At 47.3% G+C, this 13648-nt stretch overlaps 1 protein-coding gene across 1 annotated transcript in view; it reads left to right on the forward strand.

Moving 5' to 3' along the window:
* The first annotated feature begins 1079 nt into the window (after positions 1-1079).
* The window catches only part of LOC142571121 (uncharacterized), a 136953-nt gene continuing 124384 nt past the window's right edge, over positions 1080-13648 (forward strand). Inside the window, exons 1-2 of the mRNA XM_075679708.1 lie at positions 1080-1535; positions 12953-13160. Of these exons, the coding sequence (XP_075535823.1) occupies positions 1347-1535; positions 12953-13160 (397 nt within the window). The 5' untranslated portion in view covers positions 1080-1346. The remainder of the gene's footprint in view (positions 1536-12952; positions 13161-13648) is intronic.

Raw genomic sequence — 13648 nt, forward strand, 5'->3', positions numbered from 1 at the left:
GGAGCACATATTATTAGAATGGCCCGCGTATCGCGGCGAGAGATAATTTTTAGAGGAACAAATGGACATGATTTGCCACGATCCGTTAACATTACCCAGCATCTTAGGTCCAATGCCTGGCCATTCAAAACAGCGGCGGGTTTTAGATTTATTGTTCAAATACATGTCAGAAACCGGCCTAATACGAAAGCTTCAAAGATTGAACATTTCATATAAGCAAGCCTAAGTTTACGCGCCATGTCACCTGTAAATATTAGTATCAGGTCCACTTACACATTTGATAATTATTTTTATTCCCTTTTTCTTCTACTCTCCTCTCGAATCTTTTAACTCCATTCCCCTTCCCTATACAGAGTAGCATGCCAGCAATTGTATATGCACCGGCATAATTCTCTGTTTTTTCTAATAAAGAGGCTCTCTTTTTCTCACAATCTACCTTGTACACTGAAGTGAACGTGGCTTCAGGAATATGGCCTGTCGCTGGAATGCTCGATTGCTTTTTGCATTACCGTCGATAGTCATAGTGAGATGAGCTCTGCCGCAATTGTCATGGAAAGTCCTTGCACAATGTAGTCAACATGTAGTGAACAATTGTAGTGAACAAACTAAAATGCAATTACGCATGATAACCCTCCCGTTCCAAATATTGAGTGCGAAGTTATTTCCTCTACAGATGGGAAGTTGTGCTAAGTGATATGCGCTGACACTTGAAAATGACATGTATATGTTAGGCACTGTTGTGTCTGCATTTGAAACACGCCATGATTAGAGCAAGCTGTCATTTTTCTGTTGGCCTAAACCACACATGTGCCTGTGATATTGCTGGCGTAGGCTACACGCATTGTGAGGGAAAACGACGGCTGAAGAGCAGCTCAGGTATGGTAGTATGAGTTAGAAAGCTTTTTGCTCTTGTTTGGTGCACTTTATCAGCGTACATACTTTGCTCTCCTAGTGAGACTGTGCATGAAATTTTTCCTTTTGAATTTTTGAAGGTCAACAAAATACGTACGTGAGCAGCAGCAGCTGGTAATATTTCGGATACGTGGCTGAGGGAAATGGGTGAGCATTTTAGTGCGCGTTTCCAGCTGTACAGCTGCGGCAGGTTCATTGCCTTTTAGCAACGAGGTTCTTCAGTGGGCAGTAAGCAAGTGCATGTAAGTTGCTGCGTCTGGCGTGTCACTTATCTATGCGTTCACCGCCCGTTCCACTTATTAGAAGCCCACGCTTTCGCAACTTGTAGCTAGACGCGTCTAGTTGCGCACAATTGTCTAGTCCTGTTCTCTGATTGTTTTCCAAACAAAACTGCGAAAGGAAGAGATTCGGCCTTGCAACAGACAGAAAAAAAAATGTCATTGCAAGCTTCCTCACCACAGGCGTCAACTCCATCCGACGATGAACACTTAACCCCCAGGGTATCGGTGATCATTGAAGACGGCGTTGTGAAGTCGTGTGTCAAGGACGCAGTGATCCCTGATGCCAATTTTGAATCTTTTTTCACCGATGTCTGGCGAGAACACGAAGACCGGACTGCTCTGGTAAGTGAGGAGCAGATTTTACCTACTTCTTTCGAATGTGTAGTAAGCGTTGCCAACTCATTCGCTCTTATTCTTGCTCTCAGAGCATCGAAACAAAATATTGCGCTATTCTGATGTAGCTTCAGTCGCTGAAAACATTTGGAAAATATTAGTGCCTCGCCTATACAAATTCCCTGAAAATTACACTATTCATCTGAAACTTACGTAACACTTTGGAGTCTGACCCAGTTGAAGAAGACAACAGGAAATCTTGTCGCAACTACAGAAATTTCTGTCGCGAGTACAGAAATTTCTGTTGTACGACAGAAGTTCCTGATGTTTCTGCAGTCGCGACAGACATTTCTGACGTTACGACACTTATTCGGATGTCGCAACAGAAACATTCTGTCGCGAAGACCAAGAGTTCTGAAGTCGCAACAGAAACGTTCTGTCGCGTCAACAAGAGTTCTGAAGTCGTTACAACAGCTTTCTATCGTGACAGCAATTCTGACGTTACGACAGAAATTCTGTCGTCGCAATAGAAAGATTCTGTCACGACGACGACGAGTTCTGAAGTTGCAACAGAAACTTTCGGTCACGACAACAAGAGTTCTGTAGTCACAACAGCTTTCTATCGTGACAGCGATTCTGACGTTACGACAGCAATTCTGACGTCGCAACAGAAACACTCGGTCGCGACGACCAAGAGTTCTGTAGCCTCAACAGAAACGTTCTGTCGCGACCAGGAGAGTGTATGAAGTCGCAACAACAACTTTTTATCGCAACAGCGTTTCTGACGTCGCAACAGGAACTCTCTGTCGGGACTACACAGAAATGGGCTACTTTTTGTCGCAGCGACATAAGTTCTGACGCCTCGACAGAAGCGCGTTCCGTCGCGACGCTTTAAAATTGTATGTCACTTTCGCATTGGTGGTGTACATTGTACTCCTTTCTTGCACGGTATTCAATCGTGCTTCTCTGAAGCCGGCAATGATGATAGCACCGACACCGGTATTAAAATCGACGTGGCCAATTGTTATAATTGTGCCTTACGACGAGGCACCAGCAACGGCATACTGGCCTCATCATGTGCGGGAATGGCTGCGTATCCGTTTTACTTTATTTGGTAAGATGTGGCACACAGGCCTGTGGACTTACACGTGCCGTTACACTGACACATTAGTTAATTTCCCAGAAATATTGCATAAGCTTTTGCGAAGCGAAAAGGAAGTCTCGGGTTGTTCCTCAAAGTTGCGTGAAAAGCCGTTTCGCTCTGGTCTCATTATTCTGGTACAGCGCTGCGGTGAGAAACCAGTATGCTGTCAGAAAGAACACTCATCCACGAATGTTTATGTAGCTATTTTGCATTGTACACACGAATTATGTGCGCGCTCAAAGGTGTAAAGAACGAGAGACAACTGTCGAAATTAGCAGTAACAACCCCAACAGTCACCGTTGCCTATTTCTGAATTTCTTATTTAATATGGATATCGTACATCACTATTGATGTTCTAGCACTTCACGATGTACTATCGGCGTCAAATGAAAGTTGAACAGCGGAGCGCCTGGCCCAAGCACAAGTTAAGATATAGTGCGCGCCGTCCAGTCATCACCGTTGACAGGCGCGCACATCCGATTTGGCCGCACTGCGCGATCCCCCTCTAGTGAGATAACTTCCCTTCTGTCCTGGTTCTTACATTTGAAAGGGAGGATATAAAAAATAAAAACGAAGCTAAAATATTGCAGTTTACGGCGAGTCTTGTTGCACAGATCGCCGAAGCCACAAGTGCTGTCGGCGCGAATAGCGCGGTGCGCGTGGTGCAGTTTGCACCGTCATTGCCCGCGCCGCGCGGGCGAATCTACCTTGCGATGACGGTGCAAACTGCACCACGCGCAACGCTCTGACAGCACTTGTGGCTTCGGCGATCTGTGCGACAAGACTCGCCGTAAACTGCAATATTTTAGCTTTGTTTTTATTTTTTATATCCTCCCTTTCAAACGTAAGAACCAGGACAGAAACGAAATTATGTCACTAGAGGGGGATCGCGCAGTGCGGCCAAATCGGATGTGCGCGCCTGTCAACGGTGATGACTGGACGGCGCGCACTATATCTTAACTTGTGCTTGGGCCACGCGCTCCGCTGTTCAACTTTCATTTGACGCCGATAGTACCTGTCGATGGTAACAACACTTTTTCTCTTCTAGAGATGCGGCAGTGGACGCGGTGGAGTGATAGCGGATCTTGGCTCTTAAAATGCAAATGTAAACATCAGCGCGTCGTACTATTGACATGGCAAAACTGTACACTCGAAAGACATGTGAGGAGTGGTGCAGTAAAATATCTGACACTGGAAGATGACAAAAATAACAACAGTGTTGAAACCCTGTTAGTGCTAGCTTTGTATGCAATTTGGAGATCCCGAACTGATTACATCCTAGCTCTAGAAAACGCAAAACCTGCGTGGACGCACTTTTGTGATGCTTTTGCGTATACAAGTTCGCTACTGGGTGGCGAAGATGAGTTTAGCAAGCGATGGCAGGTGTGGGAGAAGCGCCTGCAGCAAATATGAATACTCATATAGATGTGCAATTCTCTGTGTATGTGTGTGTGTGTGTTAGAAAAGCTGTAAAGAAAGAACGCTTCCGTGCATGGTACCTGCTATGTAAAAAAAGGAAATAAAAAGCAGTCGCAGGGCAAAAGAAGAAAAAAAAGGAGAGGTGCAGTGGTAAGATGCCGGGCTCGGAATCGTGAGGTTGCAAGTTTGAATCCTCGATGGAGACGTTTCTTTTTAATTGTTTTATTTTTTTTCTTTATTGTACTAACAAATTTATATAGCCTTAAGGAGGTCTCTGTCAATTTTTAATTAAATATTGATGAAGAACTACAGAACTTTCTACTACAGGACGTCACACTACAGACAACAGAACTACAGGCAACACAACTACAGCAACAACGTCCCAAAATACGACAGACTGAAATTTCCTGTTGTGTTTTTCAACTGGGGAATGTTCACATTATGGAACGTATGGGCACTTCGTATATTTAACACATTTATCGCATTATATATGCCCCCCTCCCGTTTTTCTACGTTAGCGAGAACACGACGCACGGCTGAATTTTGTTAGGATTCGCCGACGTTGAAACGACGCGAAAGTATGCAGTTCTTGGCGTGGCAGTGCGCATTCTCGGATAAGGCTGCCAGCACTAAATGCGTGAAGTATCCCCAAATCCCTACAGATCACTCAAAGAACTCCAAACAGGAGAAGGCAGTGATCAAATGGCACAGACTAGTGGTCAAATACTTCAGCATCAAGTGAATATTTCAGACCCTGTTTCGACTAAGCTTCTCCCCATCAATTATAATGATTCATGGCTAAAATCGGAATTTAGTTTTTCTAATGCCGTGCCTCACCTTGATTTGGGGACCTAACATAGCTTTCAGTTCCCGCAGTCAGTGTGCAAGCATTTAAGTAACGTAATATAGGGCAAAATTATCACCGAAAGCGTTCATAAATGCATTGCAATATAATATAAAGCATGAAAAGTACCTGACGAAGACTGAAAAAAAAAATATTTTTAAAATAGGGCTCAAGAACCGAGTGACTTGGTGCAGTCGAAGTGAAAAGTTTATTTATAGAGCGTAGGTTTCGCGAGACATCTGATTTATCGACAACTTTGTGTCTTCATCCAATTAATTCTTACAACATAACGCTAGTTGCAATGATGACAATACCAATACACGTGACATACCAATACACGTGAGAAATCCGATTGCCAGGCTTCGTTCCCAGGCATCACAAGAATTCAGGCGCATGTGTGTTGTAGTACTTAGTTGTTGTGATGTTGACGATCGTGCAGGAAGGCGCTGCCGTTTGATATATATACTGTCGTTTATTCTCCAAGTTCCAGTTATAAAAATAAGAGCACTTGCTTTAACATCTGAAGATCTCGTCAGAGTGGCCCTTATAAGAAGCTTGCACACCAGCTCCTCCAAGTTGTTCTGCCTCGGTCCGCTCTTCCAGCTTCCCACAGGCTAGATGTCCCTCCCGACAAGGTCAACCAAAGTAGTAAACTTGAAGACAGTCTCGGGGTACGGGGAATCCGTCGGCGCAGGGAAGCGCTGTTCTATTCTTACAGCAGGCAATCGGGTGTAGCTCATGTCACTATACAAACAAAAGAACCAGACAACCACAACAAAAGAATACTAGTGGGTACAAAGGTGTCAACAATGTGAGAACCGGCGCCTCGCAAACTTTTGACACCGATTGAACGATGTCATTGTACTGTGATCAGAAGCGATGGAGAAAATAAATAAGACGAAAGCACAAAGCCCACCGTTCAATCGGAAATGCACTTCACTTGCTGACAAAGAGCTGAAAAAAAATTTTGCAAGAAAAAGCGTTTTTTTTTTCTCATGTCTTCTCTGGCCACAAAAATCATGAGGATACCACTCACTGTGGAAGTCGATGTAAGCGAAGTTTTCTTTGCTGTTTGCATTGATTGATGATTGGCGGCGATAATGTCGGCACATTATTAAGTTCTTGAGCGTTTAATGCAATATGAGTGCGGTGAGTTTATGTTAAACTTAACTTGGCATGCACCACTGCCGTTTGTCCGCGTATATATTACACAAATTAACCAAAGAGACGTGCTTGCTTGAGTCCTTGTTGTGCGCCACTGTTGATAGCTCCCGAGGAGGTTTGCAGTGTCACTGCCTCACACGGTATATCGGATAGTGGCACAAGCGTTATACTTTAACTGAATTATAGGGCTCTACATGCCAAACCAGCAGTCCGTCTATGAGGCACGCAGTACTGCTGGACTGCTCATTATTTTTACCACCTGCGGTTCTGTAATGTGCATCTAAATCCAAGTACACCAGTGGTTTTTCATTTAATTTCAAATGCAGCCGCCGCTTGTTAGGATCGAAGCCGTAACCCCGAGCAACGCCATAGACACTAAGCTACCGCGATGGGCACAGAAGTTTTGAATTGCGGGCGGCCGCTTGGGTTGTGTTGTCTTCATACTGCGGTGCTTTAATGAGCCTTTGCGACGGCACGTCCAGCGCCAATTGTCTGCTGAACAATTTTTACCGGCGTTTATTGTCAGAAATTGGCACAAGCGTAGTTTAGTGTATCTTAACATATCTTCAATTCACATTTATGCAGCTTTGTGCGACTTTGGCCGTGTCTAGTGGTAGCTTCCCTTTAGTGGAGGGACCTCAGACAAAGAATGCTTTCTGACATCGGCTTTCCCCTTTTCCGCGCTCCTCCCATGTATGCGAGCTGTCAAGCGCGAATAATGGCAAGACTGGTATTCTCTCGTTTCGTCACTGCGTCGCCTCTCTCCATTTTCTGCTGCCTCCCTACACTTCCGCTCTACTACGATCTCTACATCCCTTTTCGAAGGCTGCGCACGAGTACAAATGTAAACGCTGCATCTCCTGCTGTCTTTGTGCGGCGACCTCATACATAACTCTCTCCACAAACGTCAGGGTATGTCCACAGAATAAAATTTACCAGTGTGTCAAAAGAATGTAAAGGTACATGTGAGCTGAGAGATTGCGCTGATGTGAGCTAGGCGATGGGGAATTCTGTCCAGCATTCTGCAATAACTACATGCCATGTCAGCGTTTTCAAAGTTCAAAGCAAGCGCATTATCCTCTAGTTTCATATGAGTAATCCTTGCTATGTGAAATCCAGCTTATGTGATACAAATGCGCTATCTAACTTATACGACCTTTAATTGGTCGATGTCTATTAAATAAATATGTCCGCCCAACGTACATGCTGGATAGCATGCCAAGAACGCTTTAGTGAGGTGGTCATTTATAGCTATACAAAAATGAAATGTGAGCAATTGTGTTCATTTTAGATTGCAGCTCTTAGGCGCCCGTTCTTGCGACGACCGTAGGCGTCGGTGTACTGGGCGTACCCAGTACATAACCCAGCACAGCGAAGGATGATTAAGCAAACGCGCAGCGCAGCGGGTGAAAGGAGATTCTTGTGATGATGGGAAGGTGGAAGAATTGGGGTAAAGTGCAGCGAAGTAACTGGTCTCTCAGTAGAGGACACCTCAACCGCGCAGCGCAGCGGGTGATGAAAGACGGGGATAGCGAAGAGAGCGCGAGGAGGAAAGCGGAGGAGGAGCGTACACCGAAAGCGTGAGAAGAAAATCGTAGTGCCAGGCAAGACGCGCTCTGCGGCGACGATGGCTACGAGATGGGGCCAGAGTAGCGCGCGCCCTCTGTTCACCGATGACGCCACCGATACCATACACGGAAGCAAAGCGCTGCATGAGCGGTGGTCTTTCTGCGGGGGCTGCTGTGAATCGCGCCCACGCGTCACCCGTGCGCTGCCTCGCGCGATCTCCCGATAAGCGAGGCACTCGCACCACACTTCGCTCCCATTGCAATATGCCGCACGAGACTGTCCGCGCCAGCCAATATATCGCGAAATGAAAACACATATAGAGTTGCGCCCAAATTTTGCATTAGCGAGTATTGTAATCGTCGGTGAATTTATACAGTGAAGCTGTTAAGGGCTAGTTTCCCTACTATCGTGTCCGCGAGCTCTATACATGCGACCATTTAGTTGCAATCTGTTGGTTCCGGCTTTCACGCGCATTTTTCCCAGTGAATTATCTCATTTCAAGGTAGGTTCTGTTACTTCCGCTGCGAGACGACACGACTTATCAAGCTAACAAAGAGAACGTGCAGACTATATATCGTAATAACTTTTAAAACTATATTTTGAGGTGTTACGTGCTAAAACCACTCTACGGCTATGAGGCGTACCAAAGTGGAACGGAAAAGGCAGGAAATGATTTCGCGCGTGCTGTGCTGGCTTCGTTTCCGTTCAGTCTCAGAAAACGGATGGGCCGCCCACGCGTTGTGCGTTGCCCGGAGAAACGGGCAGCGTTCGACGACCGGCGGCGAGAACTCGCCCGTAAAAGGGCTCGCTGTCGGCGCACCGATCCAGCCGTTAGAGCTGCCCGAGTGCAGGCAATCTGACAGCAACGAGACGCACGCGAGCTGAGGGAGCGGGAGGCGGAAGCAATCCGGCACCGTTACCTGTCGGTTACTTAACCGTGACGAAGGTCAGGTGCACGCAGGACAAGGTTCGCTTATCCCCATTTTCCGGTATACGGGAAGGGTTCGTCATTTTTTCTATATCGTGCCCATCGAAATGCGGCCGCTGTGGCCGGTGTTTGAACCCGCCTCCTCGTACATAGCAGCGCCACGCCAAAGCCACTACACCACCACAGCGGGTTATCGTAATGAATTTTCTGCAATAGCATATTTCACCCTTTGACTGGGAGTAAACAGTACCGTTAATTTTTTTCCGTGCAAGTTTTATTGAACGATAAGCATCATTTCAAGCTTTTTATTTTTCTTCTGATTTACCTTTCTTTTCTTCACGGAAACCAATAAACATTCAATGTGTTGCAGACTTTGTATCCTTCATGCACCTGCAATAACCTTCACTTTAAAAGGTAATTGCGCAGTGAACTTACTTGAGTGCATTGAATTTATTTTGGTTACAAAGCAGTAAGTATTCTTAGAAAATACTTCGGTCTAAACATTCAGGCTTTTCCTTGCTTCTTGCTTCTCTCTTTCTAACTCCTGCAAAACACACGCACACATGTTAAATACAGGAAAACACCTTTATTTATGGAGAGTTGATAACACATTAAACAAAAGCAATCAAAATCGCACAGTGAAGCTAGCCAGTTGCATGAATTCCTGCGAATGATTGCATCCTTTCAAGTTGGATGGTTGTTGAAGGCCGGTACAGTGTTGTGTCAAAATGTTGCCGAGTTTGGTGCTGCTGCGTTATGTTATCGATCGTAACTTCGCTGCTCATGAGGTCTGAACAACGCAAGACGACAAACCGGCCATATTGCGAACTCTGAGCTGAGTTCTATTTGTGGAGTTCTCATTAGTGTTTCACGAACATTGCGTTGAGTGTTCTTTCTCGATAACGACACTTTTATGCGAAGCATACTAGCCGCACAACCACGCTCTTCCTTGCTGCGCCGCGCGCGGCCGCGTAGCTACCATATGACGTCATAACAGCTGCAAAAGCGGAGGCTCAACTCGTGCGCTCGCTTGCGGCCGCGTAGCTACATAGCCGGGTCCCAGCTCGTGCGCTCGCCTGCATGAGTTGTTTCTTCGTCTAGCCGAACCGAATATAGCCAAGCAACAGCAGTTCACCAGGCTAAACAGTGGTTCAACAACTAAAATAAAGGCTAGCATGCTTCGCATCCTGGGCTTAACCTTAGCTAAGCCACAGCCATTTTTTCATCACGATGACACTACTTTGCCAAGCAATGACGCTACTTTTCCGAGGCGCTATGGTGTCGACACCACATTTCCTCATCGATGTGTGGGCAAACTCCACCCCATACTCTGGGGCGATGTCGTAGTCGTCGTCCGACGGGTAGCTGAAGCGCGTTTGATGTTATTTGTGGCGGCATCTGCGGGGTTGATTGACATTAGCATGGCATTGGGATCGGTGTAGTATGTCGATGCGTACCTTGCATCGTGCACTGTGCGTGGCGTGTTCTCGAATGCCAAGTCCATTCCGGTGTCTGGCGAAATGGTGAGAGGCGGTGGCGTCGAACGTGTCCAGATTGCAGTTTGTTACGCCGAGCATGGACGTGCCGCAGCCTAGAGCCGAAAGAACATTCATGTACATGGTGCGCAATATAGTGAATCATCCGCCAGGGAGAGCTCAACCACGTGCACAGCTTCGAAGGTATTTCCTTCTTCCCTTCTATCTCTCTATATTTCTCTCTCGAAGGATATCGTGGCTCTCGCCTGTTGCAGAGGTGGCGCAGGGTTTAGCGGCGTTGTGGCTAGCGCGCTCGCCCACGGGGCTGTATAAGTGGCAGTGGGGGAGAGGGTGGTATCCGCACAGTGGCCACTTTCTTATATTGCGTGGCAATAATATGGGCACACCAAGCGCATTTTTGCCGTTAGCGTCGCCATCGTCGTGATGTTCCGTATAAAGTCAAAAGGCGATAACACAGTCGCCACGCGTCATATGCTGCATGTTCGAGTAAAAAAAATTACCGACGATTACGTTACTTCCTAATGCGAAATTTGAGCGCAGCAAATAAGCTGTTTCACCTTTTCGATAGATTGAGGCAAAGAAATCGAGCAACACATGTATGCGCTATCACAGAATTTTTTTTTATTTTTCACACGTATTCCTTTAACAAAGACTCCACTAACAGTTCTTGACAGTCATGAAGGAAGCTTTGTGGTCGGAGAAATAGACTGATATATGTTCGACTTGGTACACCAATGCTTGATTCTCAAAGACGAGATGTATACAAGTGCCTCGCGAGGTTGTCACAGCCGTGGGACGCGTTACGAGCGAGAGGAACGGGATGTTCTCCCGCATAAGTGTTAGGAAATTGCTGTTTGTCTTTATGTCAAGCCGCCACCGATCTGGCTCTCTGATTGCCACCGCACAGGGCGAACGGCAGCGGCAATTTCGGCTCGGGCGGTGCACATATACAGATCCGCCGCCACCGATCTGGCTCTCTGATTGCCACCGCACAGGGGTTGCATTGGGGGAGGAGCGAAGAAAGGAATTAAGTTCGAGCCGGCGCTTTGACAACCGGAGACTCGCAGGAAGAGGGGGGAGGGGGGCGGCGTGTACACCCAGCGGCAAACGATGGGGGCAGAAGCGCGCGCAGCAAGCGGACAACACGATAAAGGGAGGAGGGAAGAGATAGCAGCGACTGACTGATGCCGCTGACGCCGATAGTGAGTCAACCCCAGCTGCGGAGTTGGTTTCAGGGACAACTAATAACCGGCGCGTCGGCAACTGAAGAGCACCCTATCCGCCACACAAGAACTGGGGGGGGGACCCTTTCCTCCTCTTTCTGCATGGCGGCGACGGTGTTCTATGCAGTCACGTTATCTTGACTCTCTAGCGGCGTCAGCGGCATCCAGCGGTATCAGTCGGTCGCTGCTAGCGCTGGGGGGATGAAAGGGGGGCGGAGCTGGTTACGAGGCCGACGACGACGACGACGCGAAACCCAGGAACGGACGCCAAAGAGCTGCGCTCTAAAACACGCGAGGGAGACCGACTATCGCGGCTCAATCTGGCACGCGTGAACGAAGAAAGCGGAGAGGAAATGGGTAGTTTTCGGTCTTGCGAAAGGCCGTGGGAGGGAGGGAGGAGGCGGCGTTATGCTCCGGCAGCAACTGCGCATTTAGCGACCGGACGCACGGAGGCTGAAGATCGCGGCTCAATCTCGCGCTCCATATGTGGAGGCAAGCACGAAGGCAGGCGCGTGCGGCTTTGACTCCGCCAAGAAGAGTGCACTTTACACGGCCGCGCGCGGTCGCGCGAGCCGTATCTTGAAAGTTATCTGCAGACAGCTCATACCTTTGTGCGAGCTGTGTTATCGCCACTCTTGTGTTGAAGCGATAGAAAGCACCATGATCACTTTGCTCGCTGCTTTTGCCGCGCTTTCTGAGACCAGCGTTTTGACAGTGAGTGTTCGCGGTAATCGAGTGCGATGTGTTCATGTATGCTCGTGCGCGCTGACGCCATACTTGTTAATTCGGTTACAGTACGCGAATGTTTCCAAGCTTCTAAGGCCATTAAAACTACTATCCTTACTTCGTATTGCTGTGCATTAATTTGCTATCGCAATCGATGCTTCGCCTTGCGGGCGAAACTGCGGCTTTTTTTACGTATAAGATGATGTAATTTGTGTGCCGAGTTTCTGATGCCTTTCTTTTTTGCTTTCTGATGACGGCGGGGTCGCCGATGGACCATGTGAGGCTCCCATATTATAAAAAAGAAAACGGAAAACACCCACTTCGCATGACTCGCAAAAGCTTCACCAGAGATGCCGTTCTTTTAATTGAAGCTTGGTGGTGCTTATATACCATATGCCGGATGAAGTAAAAATTATATTCTTCGACATGCGCAAAACTGTTGCACGCACTTCTGTTGTAAAATTAACGTTATAACAAAATTCCGTGAAATCAATCCATTTTGTTATGTTTGCTTGAACCGTCTGGTGGAATGAAGCAACTGGCATACGGGAACACGCCTTTCCAAGTCGGCTATTACTCCCCATAGAGGAATTCCCCATACGACTAAAATATAAGTATGCCATGTGTTCCCGATTGATTGTCGAATCAGTTATTTGAGCGTTCGCGATAGCTCGGAAGAAACCGAGTTTCGCCAACTCGGACCTTCCTGCATAATGCCTCGGGGACCGAAAACTCGGCGCCTATGCCGGGAAAACATTCAGAGGTTATAAGAAGGAGTGGGCCGGGCGCCGTCACCTTTGTCTCGCACAGCGTTTTCCTGAAATTGATTACGTAAGGTCAGCCAAATGTGGCTTTGTAGTGTAAAAATGCGGAGGTATTATTGTGCTGACAGCTCTACCGCGACCTGTCCCAGGTGGATATGCAGACTGGCGCTCAGTACACCTTCGGCGAACTGTTGGACGGTTGCCGTCGGATCGCCGCTGGACTCCGCAGGCTCGGATTGCGCACCGGCGACATTGTTGGTTTCCACTGTGCCAACAGCTACGAGTTAATGGTTACCATGTGCGGGACTTTCTTTGCTGGTGGCGTTGCCAATATGATCAAGACTAATCACACTCACGGTAAGCGCATCTGCTTTGTCTGACGTTCTCACTGCTGTTCTTCAGGAATGGGAACTGAGTCAGGTCTGTTTTAAAGGGAACATCTTCTGGAAAAACATCCCTCGTTCCTTCCTTCCGCCTGTCGAGTGCTGGCAATTGCTGCCTTGCCGAGTATACAACTTGGGTCACTGAGTATGTGTCGCTGGGTATTTGACCAAATGGACAACTTGGGTCTTTGATTAAAACACGTTGGCGGGCTACTTGGTTTGAATCCATGATTGAGGGCGTAGGCGCGACTGAACGAGGACGCAGAGAGAAACGGATACACAGTGACGGCGCTGCATTCAACTATAGATCTTATTTTCGCACGTATCGATAGATATATACCCTACGAGCAGAAACAAATTAGACAGCAAAAGCAGTCTTTGGCTATGTGCATCACCGAGTGTTTTACTGGTATCTAGTAACTTGAGCACACTGGGTATGTGCAACTCAGTATGTGGCACTGT

The sequence above is a fragment of the Dermacentor variabilis genome, chromosome 1 (genome assembly GCF_050947875.1).
Source record: "Dermacentor variabilis isolate Ectoservices chromosome 1, ASM5094787v1, whole genome shotgun sequence".
NCBI classification, from domain to species: domain Eukaryota; kingdom Metazoa; phylum Arthropoda; class Arachnida; order Ixodida; family Ixodidae; genus Dermacentor; species Dermacentor variabilis.